Below are 18,585 nucleotides of genomic sequence, written 5' to 3'. Positions count from 1 at the left end.
TTCTGGACATGTAGGATAGAGAAAATGCCTAGAGCTAAGGGATAGAGTGTCTTGTTTACGGAATAACCAGGAGACCAGTGTCACTGGACTGAAGTATATTTGATAGGAATAAGGTATGAGAAGATTGGAAAAGTAGGAGAATGCTTTGTTACAAAGGGTTTGGAATATGAAACTGAAAATTGTTCTTTTGATCCTGGAAGTAACGGAGTCACTGGAGGTTGTTGAGTAGAATGGGGGGGATTTGGGAATATTTACCATGGTCAGACCCCATGCTTCAGGAAAATCACTTTACTGGCTGAAAGAAGGATAGAATGGAGGGGGAAGAAACCTGAGGCAGAAAGAGCCACCAACAGGTTATTGTAATAATCCAGGCATCAGGTGTTGAGGAATATATTAGAGAAAAGTTGCAGAGGGGAAATGAAGAGGCCAATAGATTGTGAGACTCATTAGCTTAGAGATTAAAATGATAGAAAAATTTTAAATGAATCCATGGGAGTTGATGAGATCACCAAGTGAATTAGTATAGAAGAAGGAGAAAAGAGGGCTCAGGACAGAACCCTATGGAACAACCATAGCTAGAAAACGTCACAGATGAAGATTTGGCAAAGGAGACAGAGAAGGAACAGTCAGATAGATAGGGAAATTAGGAATCCTTAAGACCCACAGAAAAGAGACTATCTTTTTTTTTTTTTTTTTTTTTTTTTTTTTTTTATTTAATAGCCTTTTATTTACAGGATATATACATGGGTAACTTTACAGGATTAACAATTGCCAAACCTCTTGTTCCAATGAAAAGAGAATATCAAGGAGGAGAGAATGATCAATAGCATCAAAGACTGCAGAAAATGAGGTCTAAGAAAAGATTATTGGATTTGGCAGCTGAAATCACTAGTAACTTTGAAAAGAGTAGTTCCAGTTGACTGATGAGGTAGGAAAGCCCTTTATGCTTTATTCTCAAAGAGGACCATGTCATCAGGAAGGAGATGCCACGACATGCAAGTGAATTGGATTTAAGTGAGGAAGGTTGGCAAGGTCACCTGCTTTACTTTCTCTTCCAAAGCCATCTGGGTCTAGTACCAAAATATAGATTAGGACAATTGGAGATGGTCCCAGATGAAGTTGGAGACCGTGATCTTTTTAAGCTAGACTCTTTAACAGGTCTCAGTTTGACTGGGCAATACCCATTCAGTGATTAAAGCTAAATGAGGCATAGAATGGCCTCTTTTACCTATTCAAAAATAAACAAATAAATAAATAAAATCTGGGAGGGGAAGCCTCTCAAGGTTTCTAGCCAAAATAGATGTCACTGAATACCAGGACTGTTGAACCAACAGTGGGGAGCCCTACTGACAAAGTTAAGAAAAGACTAGAGAGAGCCTAGGAAATGGAAGCACCTATTTTTTTTTTTTTTGACAAGTGCAAAACCTTTTATTCCAATTTTTCCCCTCCTCCCTCACGCCCCCCCCCCATAGACCAATACATGTTAAATATGTTAAAGTATATGTTAAATACAATATATGTATACATATCCATACAGTTATTTTGCTGCACAAGAAGAATCGGATTTTGAAATAATGTACACATAGCACATGAAGGAAATAAAAAATGCAAGCAGACAAAAATAGAGGGATTGGATATGCTACGTAGTGGTTCACACTCATTTCCCAGAGTTCTTTCGCTGGATGTAGCTGGTTCTATTCATTATTGAACAAATGGAAATGATTTGGTTCATCTCATTGTTGAAGAGAGCCATGTCCATCAGAATTGATTATCATATAGTAGTGTTGTTGAAGTATACAATGATCTCCTGGTCCTGCTCATTTCACTCAGCATCAGTTCATGTAAGTCTCTCCAGGCCTTTCTGAAATCATCCTGCTGGTCATTTCTTACAGAACAATAATATTCCATAACATAACATAATGGAAGCAACTATTGCAGATAGCTTTCTCAAGGAATTTGGCTCAAAGGGCAAGAGAGCTTTGTGGCATCAGAGGGAATGGGAGGATCAAATGAGCATTATTTAAGGGTAAAGAGATGTGGGTATGTTTCTAGGCATTAGGAAAGCCAGGGAGTAAACAAGAAGCTAAAGATAGATGAGGGGGTAGGGAATGACAGAAAGGGGAATCTGCTAAAGGAGAGGGGATGGAATGGGATCACTTGGACATACAGAGGAGGTCTTCTTGACTAGGAGAAGGGCCATCTCTTGATGTTGTAGTAGCAGTAGTAGCAATAGCTAATGTATATATATAGAACTTACCACATGCCAGGTACTGTGTTAAGAAGGCAATATGGCAGTATTATGCCAGTATTATGGCGGATAGTGTTGGGCCTGGAGTCAGGAAGACTTCCTGACTTCAAATGTAACCTCAAACGTACTAGTTATCTGGCCCTAGGCAAGTTACTTATCTTTTTTAATTTTTTCTTTATTTTTAATCAATGAACCGGAGGAAATGGCAAACCACTCTAATACCTTTTACTAAGAAAATCTAAGCACAGTGACATAGTGGACAGAGCTTCAGCCCTAGAGTCAAGAGAACCCAAGTTCAAATCCAGACTCAGATACTTGACATTTACTGGCTATGTGACCCTGGGCAAGTTACTTAACCCTGATTGCCTCATAAGAAAAAAAAAAAAAAAAAAAAAAAAGAAAGAAAGAAAAAGAAAACTCCAAGTGGGATCGAAAAGCGTCAGACACTGAACAACTGTGTTAAGTACTTTCCAAATATTATCTCATTTGATCCTCCCCAAAACCCTAAGAGGCAGATGCTAGTATCATCTCCACTGCACAGATGAGAAAATTGAAGCAAATATGGGTTAAATGATTTGCCCAGAGTTACCTAGGAAGTGTTTGAGGTCTTTCTGAGTGCTTTATCCATAGCACTACCTACTTGTCCTTGGCAGAAATCTCTGAATGAGATGAGATGAGAAGAGAAGAGGCAGCTCTCAGTGACTGGCCTGCATTTTTTCAGTAAAAAATGAAGAAAGGTTCTCAGCTGAAAAGATGGTAGAGGGAGAATAATAGGAGGTCTGAGGTGGAATGAAAAGTTATGGAAGAGCCATTGGGAGATGGAACAGTGAGTTTTCACATCAGGAAAATGTGAAAAAGGATTGCCAAGCAGCAGTGAGAGCAGAACTGAGTTTCTTTTTTTTTTTTTTTTTGGTCTTATTATATATATATATATATATATATATATTTTTTTAATAGCCTTTTATTTACAGGATATATGCATGGGTAACTTTACAGCATTAACAATTGCCAAACCTCTTGTTCCAATTTTTCACCTCTTACCCCCCCCCACCCCCTGTCCCCTAGATGGTAGGATGACCAGTAGATGTTAAATATATTAAAATATAAATTAGATACACAATAAGTATACATGACCAAAACGTTATTTTGCTGTACAAAAAGAATCAGACTCTGAAATATTGTACAATTAGCTTGTGAAGGAAATCAAAAATGCAGGTGTGCATAAATATAGGGATTGGGAATTCAATGTAATGGTTTTTAGTCATCTCCCAGAGTTCTTTTTCTGGGCATAGCTGGTTCAGTTCATTACTGCTCCATTAGAAATGATTTGGTTGATCTCGTTGCTGAGGATGGCCTGGTCCATCAGAACTGGTCATCATATAGTATTGTTGTTGAAGTATATAATGATCTCCTGGTCCTGCTCATTTCACTCAGCATCAAGAACTGAGTTTCTATAACAAATTTAAAGTGGACCCAAACAACAGAACAATTGAATGATTTTCTCATCTTCATGCAGCAACACATGTGTGAGCTCTAAGGCAGGAGATGGAAGGAGTGATCAAAGGTTTGCCAAAGCTCAATTGGCACTTTGATAAGGGAACAAAAGATTAAAGAGAAGACGACAGGGTAGAGTTGAACTGGTTCACTAAAGGGCCAAGGAGATGAAAGGAAGAGAGTGTGGCTAGTGCAGGGAAATGGTCTAGGAGAAAATTAGAGAACAAGGAAGGTCTCAGTGTGGATAAGAAAAGAATTTGGTGATGGAAAGCACAGAAAATAGATTGTAATCAGGTAAGGAAATTTCAGAGTTGATGCCTTTGTGAATGACAGCAGAATCAAAGATATGACTATCTTTGTATGTGGATAAAGTAAAGTAGAGTAACCATCGTGAGAAATCAGTTAGTTAAGGAACTGAGTGGTGTTTTAGAGAACTGAGCACTTATGTATGTTGAAGTTTCCTAGCATAAGAGAGAGGAGGGACCTGCAAGTAGATAGACAACAATTATCGAGATTTTGATTGGCTAATCTCTAAGGAGGATGAGGTTAATGAGTGATGATGGTGGAAGGAAACCTGAAAGTGACCAAGGAGAAGGAGTATTCCAATTCCTCTGCCTTGACTAGTAAGATGAAACAAAATGAATAAAATTGCAGCCAGTGCTGGAAAGAGTGGCCAGAGAGGCTGTGTCATGAGGGGGAAGAAGTGGAAAAGGAATATTTAAGATGAGCACAAGCTAAATGACTATGGGTAGGTATTCCAGAGATCACAATGGAAGGGTTGAGTAGCTTTACAATGCAACATGGTGGGGGTGGGCATGGGGTTAGGTTACAGAGAGTGGGAATAAGGGATTGGGTAGTGTGGAAGAGGGAATGAGGTTTGGATGACAACCTACAAAGGTACAGAATCACTGGGACATGTAAAATATGACCAGGTGGAAGACTGAATTTTAGAAAGACTGAACTCAGAAAGAATTTTAAAGTTATTATTATTATTATTATTATTATTATAACCTAAGGGTAAAGCCAGCTAGGTGGAACAGTGATTAGAGTGCTAGGCCTAGAGTCAGAAAGATTTATGTTCAAACACTGCCTGCCACACATTTACTAGCTTCATGATCCTGGGCAAGCCACTTAAATTCTGTTTGTCTCAGTTTCCTTATCTGTAAAGTGAGGATAATGGCTCTTACCTCCCAGTGCTCTTCTGAGGATCAAAAGAGATTAATAGTGGTAAAGTGCTTGGCACAGTGTCTGAGGCTTGGTAAGACTTTAATAAATGTGTGTTCCCTTTCCCTAAGCAAGAACCTAGAGAAGGGGTCATGATATTTGACTATCCTAAGGCAGGGAACTAGGTTGGAGACTTGATGGAATGACACTTGCTCGAGGAGCATGTTGGAATAGAGTTTCTAATTCTCCCATACAACTCCCTTATACCTGGCTTTTACCTCCAAATCCATGTATATTGCACTAATGGCCAACATGGTACCTATAAGGAGAAAGCATGAGGTAGAAGGCTTTTCCTCTTCCACTTCACTGAGGCTGGAGGATCAAGCAGAAGACAGTAGGAAGGGGAAGTTGCTTACCTCTCCTTTATTTCCTCTCCTCTACCTTCCAAAGTAGCTGGATTACACTGGAGAAACTGCTCCTTGGAACAAAACCTCACCCTTTTTTAACTGAAATTTCTTCCATTGTCATTGTGTAATTGCTAATCTTAGAACACCATACTCAATGAAGAATCAAAATTTCAGACCATCCAAAGGACAAAAGAGGGATAGTGACTGTAAATAAATGTGACATATTTCCATGATTGTATATTCATGAAATGGCATAAGCAGTCCTCCAATAAACAGGATTGCTGACTGACCTAGAGTCACAGACTAACGAAAAACTCAGTTCTGTCATGTGTAAAACGAGATAGGTAGACTAAATGATTTCTAAGATCCCCTTTAGAGTTAATACTATAAATTCTCTAACAGTTATCATCAAATACATCAAGTGTAATTTAAAGTTTCAGGGGAAGGATACATGAAGCATTGGTTTGTCTCCTCCATACCTATTCTAAGTAAACTCCCTTATACCTGGCTTTTACCTCCAAATCCATGTATACTGCACTAATGGCCAGCATGGTACCATCCCCAGAGATTGTCTTCAAATCCTTTCTCAGCATCTGCTCTGTAGTCAGCCCTGGAAAGTGGACAGGCAAGAAGTGAAGGTATGGAATGAAGAAGCTAAAGGAAGAGCTAAGACCAAGAAACTTCAGTCAGATAAAGGACTAGAACTATTAAGAAGGTATAAGCAGGGGTCCTCAAACTTTTTAAATAGGGGGCCAGTTCACTGTCCCTTAGATTGTTGGAGGGCTGGACTATAGTAAAAACAAAAGCTTTGTTTTGTGGGCCTTTAAATAAAGAAACTTCATAGCCCTGGATGAGGGGGATAAATGTCCTCAGCTGCCGCATCTGGCCCACGGGCCGTAGTTTGAGGATCTCTGGTATAAAGGAACAGTACAATAGGAGTGAGTGGGCAAGATAAAGAAAAAAACCACTCCAAAAATGACATATAATAAATTTGGCTACCTCTAATATTAACACTATAAAAAGAAAACAGAGATTGTTTTTGAGCAATTTTGAACAGAATCTAAAAAATAATCTCAAAGTTAAAAAAAAGTCTAAAAATGGATATATATCAGTAAATGGCTAGGCTTACAGAATTTCATTTCCTAGAAACATTAACTCTATTCTTCCCTTGGATTAAAAGCAAGTACCCAAACCCACTTCTATTCCCTACCCAATCCATCCCTTAGTATTCTATCTCACCTAAAAACTCAGTTAATACATAATTTACTTACTTTAAAATGTTCTGTTTCCCTGATTAGACAGAGAACTCCTGGGTGAAGGGAACATATCTCAATACAAACTCACCCAACACACATAAGTCAAAACACCACAGGTAGCAAGAAGACACCTAGCTGCTAGACAAATATTCCTTATTGACTAATTAAATATCAGTCTCATTCAAAATCTGGTTTCTTTCTGGCTTGTGTTTACCCTATATTTATAGCCTACATTATCTCTAAAACTTCCCAACTGCCCCAAAGCATGACAACAGAACAAAGGAAGAGTTTGCCACTGGCTACCCACTTACAAAACCTAAGAAGGGAAGTCAGCTTAATGTTTCATACCTGATACATCAAACTTTGCTTTCTGCAGGGACTCAAAGATCTTGCTCCTATTAGGTAGGTCTGGAAATTGGGCTTCTAGCTGTGCCACATACTTGGAATCTTTTGGAGTTACCTTGCCAGCTTCAGGGGCCATGTTGACACAATCCAAGATTATGGTCCCTGTGAGAATGAGGAAAATTGATACCTGAAATTCTGCCTTCACATACTACCCTAAACATTTTCTTCAACAAACTGAACATATAGCATTGGAAAGAGTGGAGTAAAACCACTAGGAAAAAAGGGCTAGCAAGTACTGTGTTGATTTTTTTTTTCTCCTTCACTTATAAACTTAAGATTTTCTGAAATCCCAGAAACTAAGAAAGGAAAAAAAGATTTTGCAATAGAAGTGAAAATAAAGAGAAGCAGGATTGTTGCAGGCTTGGAAAGCTTTTATCACAGGCAAAGATAGATGAGATTTCCCCCAAAGCAAAATAGACAACACCAAATTAAGTTTAATACTTAACAGCTTGCAAAGACTCAGGTAGCTAGCTACCTTCCCTGAAAATGTCTGAAAAGAAAATTACTCTATAAGCTTGAAGACAAATTTTGAACTCTAATATAAAAAGCCCCATTAAGCAAAGAGGAAAAAGTCCTTTATTCTGGACTAAGATGACCTAAAGGCTCCCCCACACTTCACCATGCTTTCCAAAATGCCCTTACCATGCAGTAGTGCTGCAGTTTGCCAGTCCAAGATTTCTGGCTTCCCCTGAAGGATTCTCTCAGTTACCAGAGTGGCACAGGACCCCACCAGCTCTGCTGTTACATTGCATGGAGGGGGATACTGTTGCTCCAGAGGCCGGTGGTCCAACACCTCTGTTACAGCATTCTCTAGAGCTGCGTCACTGCTGTGAGGGTGGGGGAGAGAAAAGATAGGGATTATGGGAAAAAATTCCAGCAGTCCCCCTTAAAGGATTTTTAAGCTAATCTTCGAGGATTCTTAGCCCTTCTCCAAATCATCAATTCACCATCTCCCTCAGTTCACTTGTATAATTCTTTTGGTAACTATTGTCAACTCTCTATTATACATAAGTAGTGCAAATATCTTATATACCATCTGCAGCAAGTATTCATTTTCGAACTGTCTTTCCTCTGCCCTTTAGAACACTTTCTGGGATGCCTCCCTCCAAAATCTACTTACCAGTTAAAAGTTTGTGCTTAGGGGCAGCTAGGTGGGTGCAGTGGATAGAGCACTAGCCCTGAAGTCAGGAGAACTTGAATTCACATCCACCCTCAGACACTTAACACTTCCTAGCTGTGTGACCCTGGGCAAGTCACTTAACCCCAATTGCCCCAACAACAACAACAAAAAATATGTGCTTAGAAAATACAAAACTTATTTTAATACTAGTTTGAGCCAAATATAATGAGGAAGATATATTATAATAATTTTTCCAGCAGAAAAATAGGGATGGGATCATTATATTAGTACAAGATAAAAATAAACACTACCAAAATATTTATAGAATTTACTGTAAGATTTTACTCAAAAGTAACCAAGAAGTTATGCCTTTATACAGAAATGTTCTGATCTCCTTCCAAAAGCAAAAGTACAATGATATTGTATACTGACTTACCATGACAGTTGTATTAAGCATTACTATAAATAATACCAAAATCAAAACCAAAAAATTTATGGCTCATCACTATGTTGGATTATCTATGACACTACTTACCGTAGCAGCAAGGATTTTTGAGAGATTGCTTTTTATTTTTTGGTGATTACCAGTGTGCCACAAATCTTCAAAGGTTATGTGTCTCCTAATATAAATATATCCTCTGGACAAAGAAGAATCACTTGATAAATACTGACAATAATTATTACATTTACCTTGGGAGGGCGTGGTGGTCAACAAGAGAAAGAGTAAGTTTTCCAGTCTGGTGCAAAGCATGAAGATCAATTTCATCTCGGAAAATCAAGGAAGATTCTGGGATGTTAAGTTCCGAAAGCATAAAGACACTATCACCTCTCAAGGCTAGCTCAGAGCGTGGGATATTTAAAACTGGCACAAAGGCTGCCTTGGACTCAGATGTCTGGATAGGAAGATGAAAAGAAATTTGGTGTGTTAAGAGTAGATGGAAGAAGGGAAAGATGGACTATTTCTTGGTTACAAGGACACCACACACACACACACACACACACACACACACACACACACACGGAGAATGAAAAAGCAGGCTGACATAACCTCAGGTTGGGAACCTTATGATAGATTACTATCTATCACATTAGTCATTTTGTGAATTTTAAATCACAGATATTTTTTCTGCTTGTTACTCCATATCTATATATTTGAAAGTACCATTCTTTTATATAGTGAGGCCGTGAAAATCAATGATATGATAAATGACTTTGAAGTCTAAGTGCTAGAGGGAAAAGACAATTAATAGTATGTAGAAGTCTGGAAAAAACATTATCAAAAGTGCCCAGCATAAGTGAAAAGCAAATTTAGGGAGCCTTCTACTGTGAAGTGCTACAAGTAGCCATACCCCAGGAACTCACATTTTCCAGGTAGTAGGCCAGGGCAAGAGCAGACACCATAGAATCCAAATCACAGGCTTCATTTCCCAATACAATATGCAGAGGTCGGGACTCCTGAAAAGAGTAAGGAGGCGGTTGGGAAGAGAGGAGAAAAGGGCATTAGACAACATATTAAAACCTGGGCTATAACAAAAGCAATAATCAAAGAAAAATGTATATCTCTAAATTTGTTTATCACTAAAACAGAGAAGGATCAGGCCAATGAACTGGTAATGCAATTTAAAAAAGAACAAATTAAAATCCCCAATTAAACACCAAATTGGAAATCTTAAAAATTAAAGTGCTGAGTGTAAGATAACCACTGAATTAATAAATAAAACTAGGAACTAGTTTTATGAAGAGACAAACAATAAAATAGATAAACCATTGGTTAATATGATTAAAAAAGAGAAGTAAACCAAATCACTAGTATTTAAAAAATGCAATGAGTGAATATTAATTAAACCATTAATGAAGATAAAATCAAAGTTACTATAAGTAGTCCTTTCATAAAATATACTGTCAATAAATTATTAAATTTTAAATATCACAATTAAATATAAATTTAAAAAAATAAAAATATTAAATTTAATAATTTAAGTGAAATGGAAGAATATTTACAAAAATATGAAATAGAATATTAAAAAAAAAAAAAAAAACCTGTTTTAGAAAAAGAAATTGAAAAGGCCATAAATAAGCTTCCTAAGAAAAAAGCATCAGGATCAGAAGGATTTACTAGTGAATTCCACTAAATATTAAAAGATCAATTAATTCCAAATACAATGACAATGACTTAAGAAGGAAGAGGTTTTCAACATCCAGACATATAGCTAATAGAATAAAAACTGAAGTATGTATAGTATGTCTATTGGTAGCCTTCACCAGAATGGGGTAAGGCGAGAGGGAAGAAAAAAAGTAAACATTACAGAGAACAACAAAATTTAAAGGAAGCACAAAAAACAGGATAGCTCTGATAATTATATGTGGCATTATATACTTTTTAAAAAAAAGTAAACTGTGCAAAATGGAAATTCATGCTTTTATATTGAATCCTCTTATGTTGATTGAGGACAATGTTCAGGATCTTTACCCATTTTCTTCTCCTTCCCTCTCTCCACATAGGCATCTTTTGCTAAACCTTATTCTTCTTAAAACTTCTCTTTTCCCTCCAAACCCAAGTAGCACATGATCTCTTTCCTATATTTTCCATCTCTTCTCCTTTACTGGCTCCATCCCATCTCAATTATTAGGAGGGAAAATCCTTCCCTTTACCCTTCTACACAATCCACTTCCAGTCCCACCCCCCTACACCTTCTCAGAAAAAGAAATACTTTTTAGACAAAGTATTCTAAATCCAATACCATCACTTTTTCAAAGACTCATTCTCTCCCTAACCCTCTATATTCTGGCTTAGATACCCCCTACTCTAAAGAAAATGTTTTCTTAAAAGTGACCTGATCAATGCTGTTATTCTGACAAATTATTTAGCCTCTCAGGGGCCCCACCAAATCTCTAAGAATATAAATGGAAGAATAGGGTGTGTTAAGGGATAGGTCAATTCTCTGAGAGCCTCCACAAGCTGTGGATCATAACATCTGAAGGAGTTGCAGGGCAGCCTTTGCTCACACAGGTGTTGCGGTCTGGGAATGAGATAAATTGGAGGCAGAGGGAAGAGGAGAGAGGTCAGACAACACAACAGTCTTCTTGAGAATACAACTGCCTCTCAGTCTCCTTGTATCATCCTCTCACAAGAAGATGATCCATTCAGGATTAGATCTCTAGCAGCCACTGTCAGGTGGCTCCAATGTATTCCAACAAGGGTGAGTATGCATAGGTAAAGTAGGTTCCCTCACTAGGAGTAATTTGTAACAGTGAAATCATGTGTTTAAAAAAAAGTTGGTAACTAATTATTCAGTTCAAAGGCTTTCTTTCAATCTTCTTTCATTTGACCTCAGCAGCTTTTGGCAAGGAGAAACAACCCACTCCTTACCGGATTTCAAAGACTTCCTACTTCCCAGGTCCTCTTTTTACTAGACCAGTGGGTCTTCCCCTTCATAGGAAGTGTTCCTTTTTCTAAGCCCCTTGGACCCATATCAGTCTAGGGAATGACATCAACCCACTGGCTCATCTTTCTTTCCAAACTTGCTCTTTATGAATTAATCATTTCTGGGAGTAGCACCTGAAATCCCTATCCTTAGTAGGATCCCCTCTGACGATTCCTTCTCAATTGTTCAAACAATAAACACTAAGGACCCATTATGTACAAGGGATTTTTCCAGGTACCAGGGATACAAGCAAAAGAAACAATCTCTACTCACAAATAATACAAGTTCATATATAAATATGTATAGCATAAATGTAAAGTAGATATATACAAATATATATAAAGTAATTCAATACACTTTATTATGTATTTTTCGGGGGAAGGAGGGCACTGGGGAAAGATCAGGAAAGACTTCTTGTGTAAGGGTAAAAAGAATTGGAAACTAAGGGAGTGGTTACTGGTTAGGGAATGACTGAATAAAATGTGATAGGTGGACACAATATAAATTATGGTGGTGTTAGAAATGAAAAAAAAAGAATCATTTTAGAGAAAACCAAGAATTCTTGTTATTAGTTATGAACTGATGCAGAGTAAAGTGAGCAGAATCAGAATAATTTACAAAACAACAGTATTGTAAAAAGCAAAAATGTAAAAACTGATGAAATATGTACCCCACCACCCAAGAGATGAAGGATCAACATATAACAGGACATATATTTTTAGATATGGAGAGGAAAATATATGGAGAATAAAAGTTGAGAACAGAAGGAATCCCAAACAAGCAAAGTTTCATGTTAAATGTATATAAAAAACAAAAAACAAGCAAGCTCTGTATAATGGAAATTTGAAGTTTCATATGCAATCCTCCTGTGCCACACTGTATATAGAAATGAAAAAAGAATGTGTTGCTTGAGTTGCATAGAACTATATGAAGTAGAGGTAAAGACAAGGTGCATTTCAGGCATATGGGGGTGGTGGAACAAAGGTAAAGAGATAGAAAATGGAGCGAATATCTTGTCTGACTGGACTGCAGAGTGGAGGACAGAGTAATGTCCATTAAAACTTTAAAGATAGATTAGAGCCAGTTTGTAAAAGGTCTTAAAAGCCAAACACAGAGGACTTAATATATAATATACTGTCCTAGAGGTAGTAGGGATTCATAGGAAATTTTATAAATATGGGAGTCAAGTGGTCAGATTTGCCCTTAAGGAAAATTACTCTGGCTACAATGGAGGACAGACTAGAAAAAGGAATGAAGGAATAGTGAGACCAATAAGGAGTATGTTAAAAATAATCTATGTAAAAAGTGATGAAGGCCTGAACTAAGGTAGTAGCTGTTCAAGTAAAGAAATTTTGAAGATGCCAGAGATGTACACTGAGAAACAGCAATATCAGCTAGTGACTAGATATGTGAGGTGAAGAAGAGAGAGTGTCGTTGAGAATTAATGAAAAGATTAAAAACCTGGGAGACTGCAAAGCTTGTAGTGCCTTACACAAAAATGGGAAATTTAGGAAGGGAATGAAATAAGAATGATAATGAGTTCACTTTTGGACACAACAAGTTTGATGTTTGCGCCACTCAGTTTGAAATGTCCAATAGGTAATGGCTGATGTGGGACTGATGTTCAAGAGACAGCCTGAGATTGGCTATAGAAATGTGGGGATGATTAGCAGCAAGATGAAAATGAAACTCATGAAAACTGATATACAGAATAAAAAACAGAGAGCTTTGAGTAGAACCTCAGAAAGAATGATATGGATAATGCAGGAGAGATCACTGTCTCTTCATTGTGCTAATATAAAAACTGAGAAGAGAGATTATCAAATCGAGATGATGACCAACAGTGTCAAAGGCTGCAGAGGAGCAGATGAGGACTGAGAAAAAAACCACCAAATTTTAAATTAAGATAGTAACTTTAAAAAAAGAAGCTTTAGCTGAGTAATGAGGTTGGTATTTATATCATAAAGGTGTGAGAAGTGAAAGGAGAGGAAGCAGAGGTAAGTAGTAGTACAGACAACTTTTTCAAGGAGTTTGACTAAGAAAAGGAAGAGAATTCTCAAGATTTTCTAAGAATGGGAGAAATCTGGGTAAGTTCAAAAGCAGCAGGGAAAGAACCAAGGTACTGAGAGACCAAATATTTGAGGGAAGATGAATGAGGAAACAATCTGCTGGAGAAAACCAAAAAGACAGGATCAGATTACCATGAATTTGTAATGTATCCTGTGAACAAAGTTTTAAGATTTTCTCCAACTGCATTTATCAGCTGGTGAATAGAAGTGGAAGCAGATGATAGGAGTAATCCCGGACTGAGGTTTGACAAGATATGAATAGTGACAGAACAAGAAGGCAAGTGATTTGAGAACAGAAGACAGTGTAGAATGCAAATAACTTAGTCGTAGATTTGAAATTAAGAGAGAGAAGAAAGTGAGGTCTGAGGATAATCTGAAAAAGTAGTGAGCAGTAAAACATTGGAAATTTCCATGGAGGTGAAAAATAGGTTTAAGAGGGATGAAGTTTAGGGAGAAGTAGAAAGATCAGAGGTTATATTCAGTGTGGAAACAAATTAAAAAAAAATTTTTTTTAAAGTTCAATTTAGTTTTGGTCTAAAAGCCCTTTCCAAGGCTTGCTCTCCTCTTTAGAAAGATAGGTAATAGGTCAAAGACAAAAGACTTAAAAAAAAAAAAAATTTTTGATTTGTGTTCCAAATTTTTCTTCCTTCCTCACCTCCCTCTTTCCCAACACAGCAAGCAATCCAATATAGGTTAAACGTGCAATTCTTCTAAACATATTTCCATATTTGTCACACTGCGCCAAAAAAAAAAAAAAAAATCAAAATTTTAAAAATACAAGAAAGAAAAAAAATACTACCAAGCAAACAAATACCATTAAAAAAAAAAAAAAGTGAAAATACTATGTTCTGAGCCACATTCAGTCTCTATAATTCTCTCTGGATGTAGATGGAATTTTCCATCCCAAGTCCACTGGAATTGCCTTGAATCATCTCATTGTTGAAAAAAGCCAAGTCCATCATAGTTGATCATCCCATAATGTTGGTGTTACTGCATATAATGTTCTCTTGGTTCTGCTTATTTCATTCAGCATCAGTTCATTTAAGTCTTTCCGGCCTTTCTGAAATCAGCCTGCTCATCATTTCTTATAGATCAATAATTATATTCTGTTACATTCATATACTATAACTTATTCAACCATTCCTCAACTTCTCCAAGAAGTCCTTCCCAATCTCCCTTAATGTCACCACCTTCCTTTTATGATTATCTATGATTTATCCAATAGATATCTTGTCTGTTCACAGTTGTCTGCATGTTGTTTCCCTAGAATGATTACCTTGCAAGGAGACAATGATTTTTGCCATTTCTTGTATTCCCAGCGCTTACCATGTTTTGTTGTTGTTTAGTTCTTGATTATACATGATCCCATTTGAGGTTTTCTTGTAAAAGATACTGGAGTGGTTTGTAACTTCTTTTTTTCCAGCTTTTACAGATGAGCAAACTAAGGCAAACAGGATTAAGTGACTGCCCAGAGTCATAAAAGGCACTTAATAAATGTTTGTAAACTTGAATTTACCAAAGACAATGCTCCAATTTTCTTCAAAGGAAATATTCAGAAAATATCAAAAGAGATTCTGAAAGAGGCAGCAAAAGATCCATTGCACTCACTAGACCTGGGTACAGGAAGAGTCTGAGTTTAAATATGGTCTCAGATAATTCCTATTAGACAGGACAAGTTACTTAACTGCCATATGCTCCAGTTTCCTCATCAACAAAATAAGATAACAATACCACCTACTTCTCAGAATTACTATGAGAATACAGTGAGATAATATTTGTAAAGAGTTTTTCAAACCTTAAAAAATACCATATAAATAAATGCTAGCTACTATTATTTTCAATAGTCAGAAGAGTATTTGATACTGTTCACAAGGAATTAAATTCTTAAAGGGAATGGTCAAGGAAAGAACAGAATAATGAATAACATTGTTAATTTAATTATTCTGAAATAAATCACCCATTTTGGGGGATATAATATCTAATTTTGGATATTATGTATATATATTTTCAAAATTCCTATAATATCTCTAATTGTTCTGAGGTCTGAAGGCATAAAGGCTTGAAGGAAGAGGTGCTAGGCTGGTTTTGGACATCTTCTCCCTAAGCTAGAAATGGCATGGACATCAGATTAATGTAAAATATAAAATTGTCAGACTTGTGACTAAAATGTAGAATACAGTCTTAATTTTTTTTCTTCAATGTCACATGGAGGAGTATCGGTTTCTAAACAAGTAAGTGGGAAACATAGGTAATGATGAACACTACTAGTGTGTGATCCTCCCTAAGTATATGCCTGAAATGCAATGAAAGTATATGTTATTAAAGAGATTAAGGAATTGGGAGGTTAGAGAATTTAAGATGTTCCCATCTATGTGACTAGCACAGTCCTCTAATATAAAGGAAGGATTTGGGGAGGGGAGGAAAATGATAAGCTAGATGCTAAATTTCTTTGATAAAGAAGTGTGAGTGATCTGGGGGTTAGTATCCTACAGCTTTCATAATTTGGACTAGATGAAAATTCTAAATGAGTGAGCTTTCAAAGGAGGCAAGGATTGATACAGATGAGAAAGTCTAGATCAGGGGTCTTCAAACTACGGCCTGAGGGCCAGATGTGGCAGCTGAGGACGATTATCCCCCTCACTCAGGCTATGAAGTTTCTTTATTTAAAGGCTCACAAAACAAAGTTTTTTGTTTTTACTATAGTACGGCCCTCCAACAGTCTGAGGGACAGGGAACTGGCCCCCTATATAAAAAGTTTGAGGACCCCTAGACTAGTCTAGAGCATTTTCCAAGTTATATTTTTCATGTTATACAAGAAAAGTCAAACCAAATGGGAAAAAAACCATAAGAAAGAAAAAGCAAACACACACAAACAAGAGATGAAAATGATGTAAATTGTGTCCCCTTTAATCTTTGGGGGGGGGGGCCCTGATATAAACTGTGTCCCCTTTAGGGGATGGGTACTCCTGATTCTCAAACCCTCCTGGCCTTTGGGAGGGGCACACCTTTCCCAGGCAACTCCCAAAATAAGTAATCTCATTCAATTGGAAATCTCAGCCTGGAACATAGTCAACATCCTCTATTGAGTGGCTCAAACTGCTCCCCAGCTGCAGGCCAAGACTAACCCGATATAACCAAGGGTTTGTCAACCCATCTTTGCTAAATGCCCTTCTGGACTTAGTCCACTGATGAAGATATTTTCTTCTCAGTGTAAACCCATCTTTCCTAAATTCCCTCTTTTGCCCATTAAGAAAGCTGTCGTCTTAGCGTACTGTTTTCTTAGCATAAGTAAACCCATTCTTTGCTACAAGTGTCTGTAATTATTGGGGTTTACCACAAAGCCTGTTGCAGGCCAAGGGGATCCCCACTGCTATTAGGGGATCTCTTACCCTCAATTCTCATAGCTCAACAAAAATACTATGTTTCAATTCATATTGAATTCTCCATAATTCTCTTTCTGGATGTAGATGGCATTTCCATCCCAAATCTATTAAAATTGTCTTGGACCACTGCACTGTTGAGAAGAGATAAGTCTATCATGTCTTGTCATCACACAATCTTGCTGTTAACTATGTACAGTGTTCTCCTAGTTCTGTTCATTTCCCTCAGCATCAGTTCATTTAAGTCTTTCCAGGTTTCTCTGAAATCAGACTGTTCATTATTTCTTATAGAATAATATTCCATTATATTCATATATCACAACTTATCCACCCATTCCCCAATTGATGGACACCTGCTCAATTTTCAGTTCCTTGCCAAATATAAAAAGAGCTGCTTAAAAACATTTTTGCACAAGTGGGTCGTTTCCCTTCTTTTATGATCTTTTTGGGATACAGACCCAGCAGTGATACTGCTAAATCAAAGGGTATACACAGTTTGATAGCTCTGGTCACAGTTGCTCTCCAGATTGGATCATTTTATAATACCACCAAAAACACATTAGTGTAAGGATATATAATTTACACATTTAGTTTATATGTCAGCTCTGTAGATAAAGGAAGAATTTAGCACAAATTAAACAGAGAAGGCATTACAAAAGGTAAAATAGTTAATTTTGATTATATAAAAATTTAAAGGCGTACAAACAAAATCAATGCAACCAAAATTAAAAGGACAGTAGAAAACGGAGGGAGAGGAGGATTTTGCCACAAGTACCTTTGATAAAGGCCTCATTTTTCAAATATATAGAGAACTGGGTCAAATTCATAAGGTATTGTTACATGAAAAAATGCTCTTGATCACTACCAATTACAAAAATTTGCGCTGGTATACTAGTGTACTGCTAGGAGAACTATGAACTGATCCACCTTTTATATAACTTTTATACCAATACACAAATTAATGTGTGCTGTGAAACCATCCCAGAATGGCAAATTTTATTAGCCATGGCTCCAAATTTTACACACGTGTCTCTATTAAAGATAACCAGACTATTACATAATTGGCGATGGATTCTTGAAGAAAAGGTTTCTAAAGTTCCTCTTAAAGGACCAAATATCTTTACAGATGCATCCCAACATAATATTTGCACTGTATACTCTTGGGACTTAACTATAAAGAGAGTAGTCAGAACTCCTTTTCAGTCCATTCAGCAGAATGAATTGTATGCAATCAATCTAGCTCTTACTTATTATCCAGGAGATATAAATATAGTATCTGATTAGGCCTATTCAGTAGGTGTGGTACAAAGAACTGCCACAGCCTAAATAAAATTTGTAGCCTCTAATATATATCAGCTTTTTAAGGAACTTCAAGAGCAAGTGAGAAAGCATCCAGATAAGATTTATATCTTGCATGTCCACTCTCATATTGAACTTCCAGGTTCTATTTTTGATGGTAATTCAAAGGCAGATAGCCTTCTATGTTGGTCAATACTCCTTTATTTCAAGAAGCCCAAGAATCTCATTTTAAATATCATCAGGTTGCTGGAGCTTTACGTTTACAAATTCAAGAGAGGAAGATAGGAGCATAGTAAAAGCCTGTACAGGTTGCCTTCC

The 18,585-nt window shown here is 37.0% G+C and overlaps 1 protein-coding gene across 1 annotated transcript in view; it reads right to left on the bottom strand.

Moving 5' to 3' along the window:
- PRUNE1 (prune exopolyphosphatase 1) overlaps positions 1 to 18,585 on the bottom strand; it is a 52,870-nt gene that overhangs the window by 10,011 nt on the left and 24,274 nt on the right. Inside the window, 5 exon segments of the mRNA XM_031967490.1 lie at positions 5,829 to 5,923; positions 6,918 to 7,076; positions 7,617 to 7,801; positions 8,785 to 8,987; positions 9,457 to 9,549. Of these exon segments, the coding sequence (XP_031823350.1) occupies positions 5,829 to 5,923; positions 6,918 to 7,076; positions 7,617 to 7,801; positions 8,785 to 8,987; positions 9,457 to 9,549 (735 nt within the window).

Source organism: Sarcophilus harrisii, chromosome 4 (genome assembly GCF_902635505.1).
Source record: "Sarcophilus harrisii chromosome 4, mSarHar1.11, whole genome shotgun sequence".
In the NCBI taxonomy this organism is placed as follows: Eukaryota; Metazoa; Chordata; class Mammalia; order Dasyuromorphia; family Dasyuridae; genus Sarcophilus; species Sarcophilus harrisii.
The sequence above is the reverse complement of the archived record's forward strand: the minus strand, read 5'-3'. Positions and strand labels throughout refer to the sequence as shown.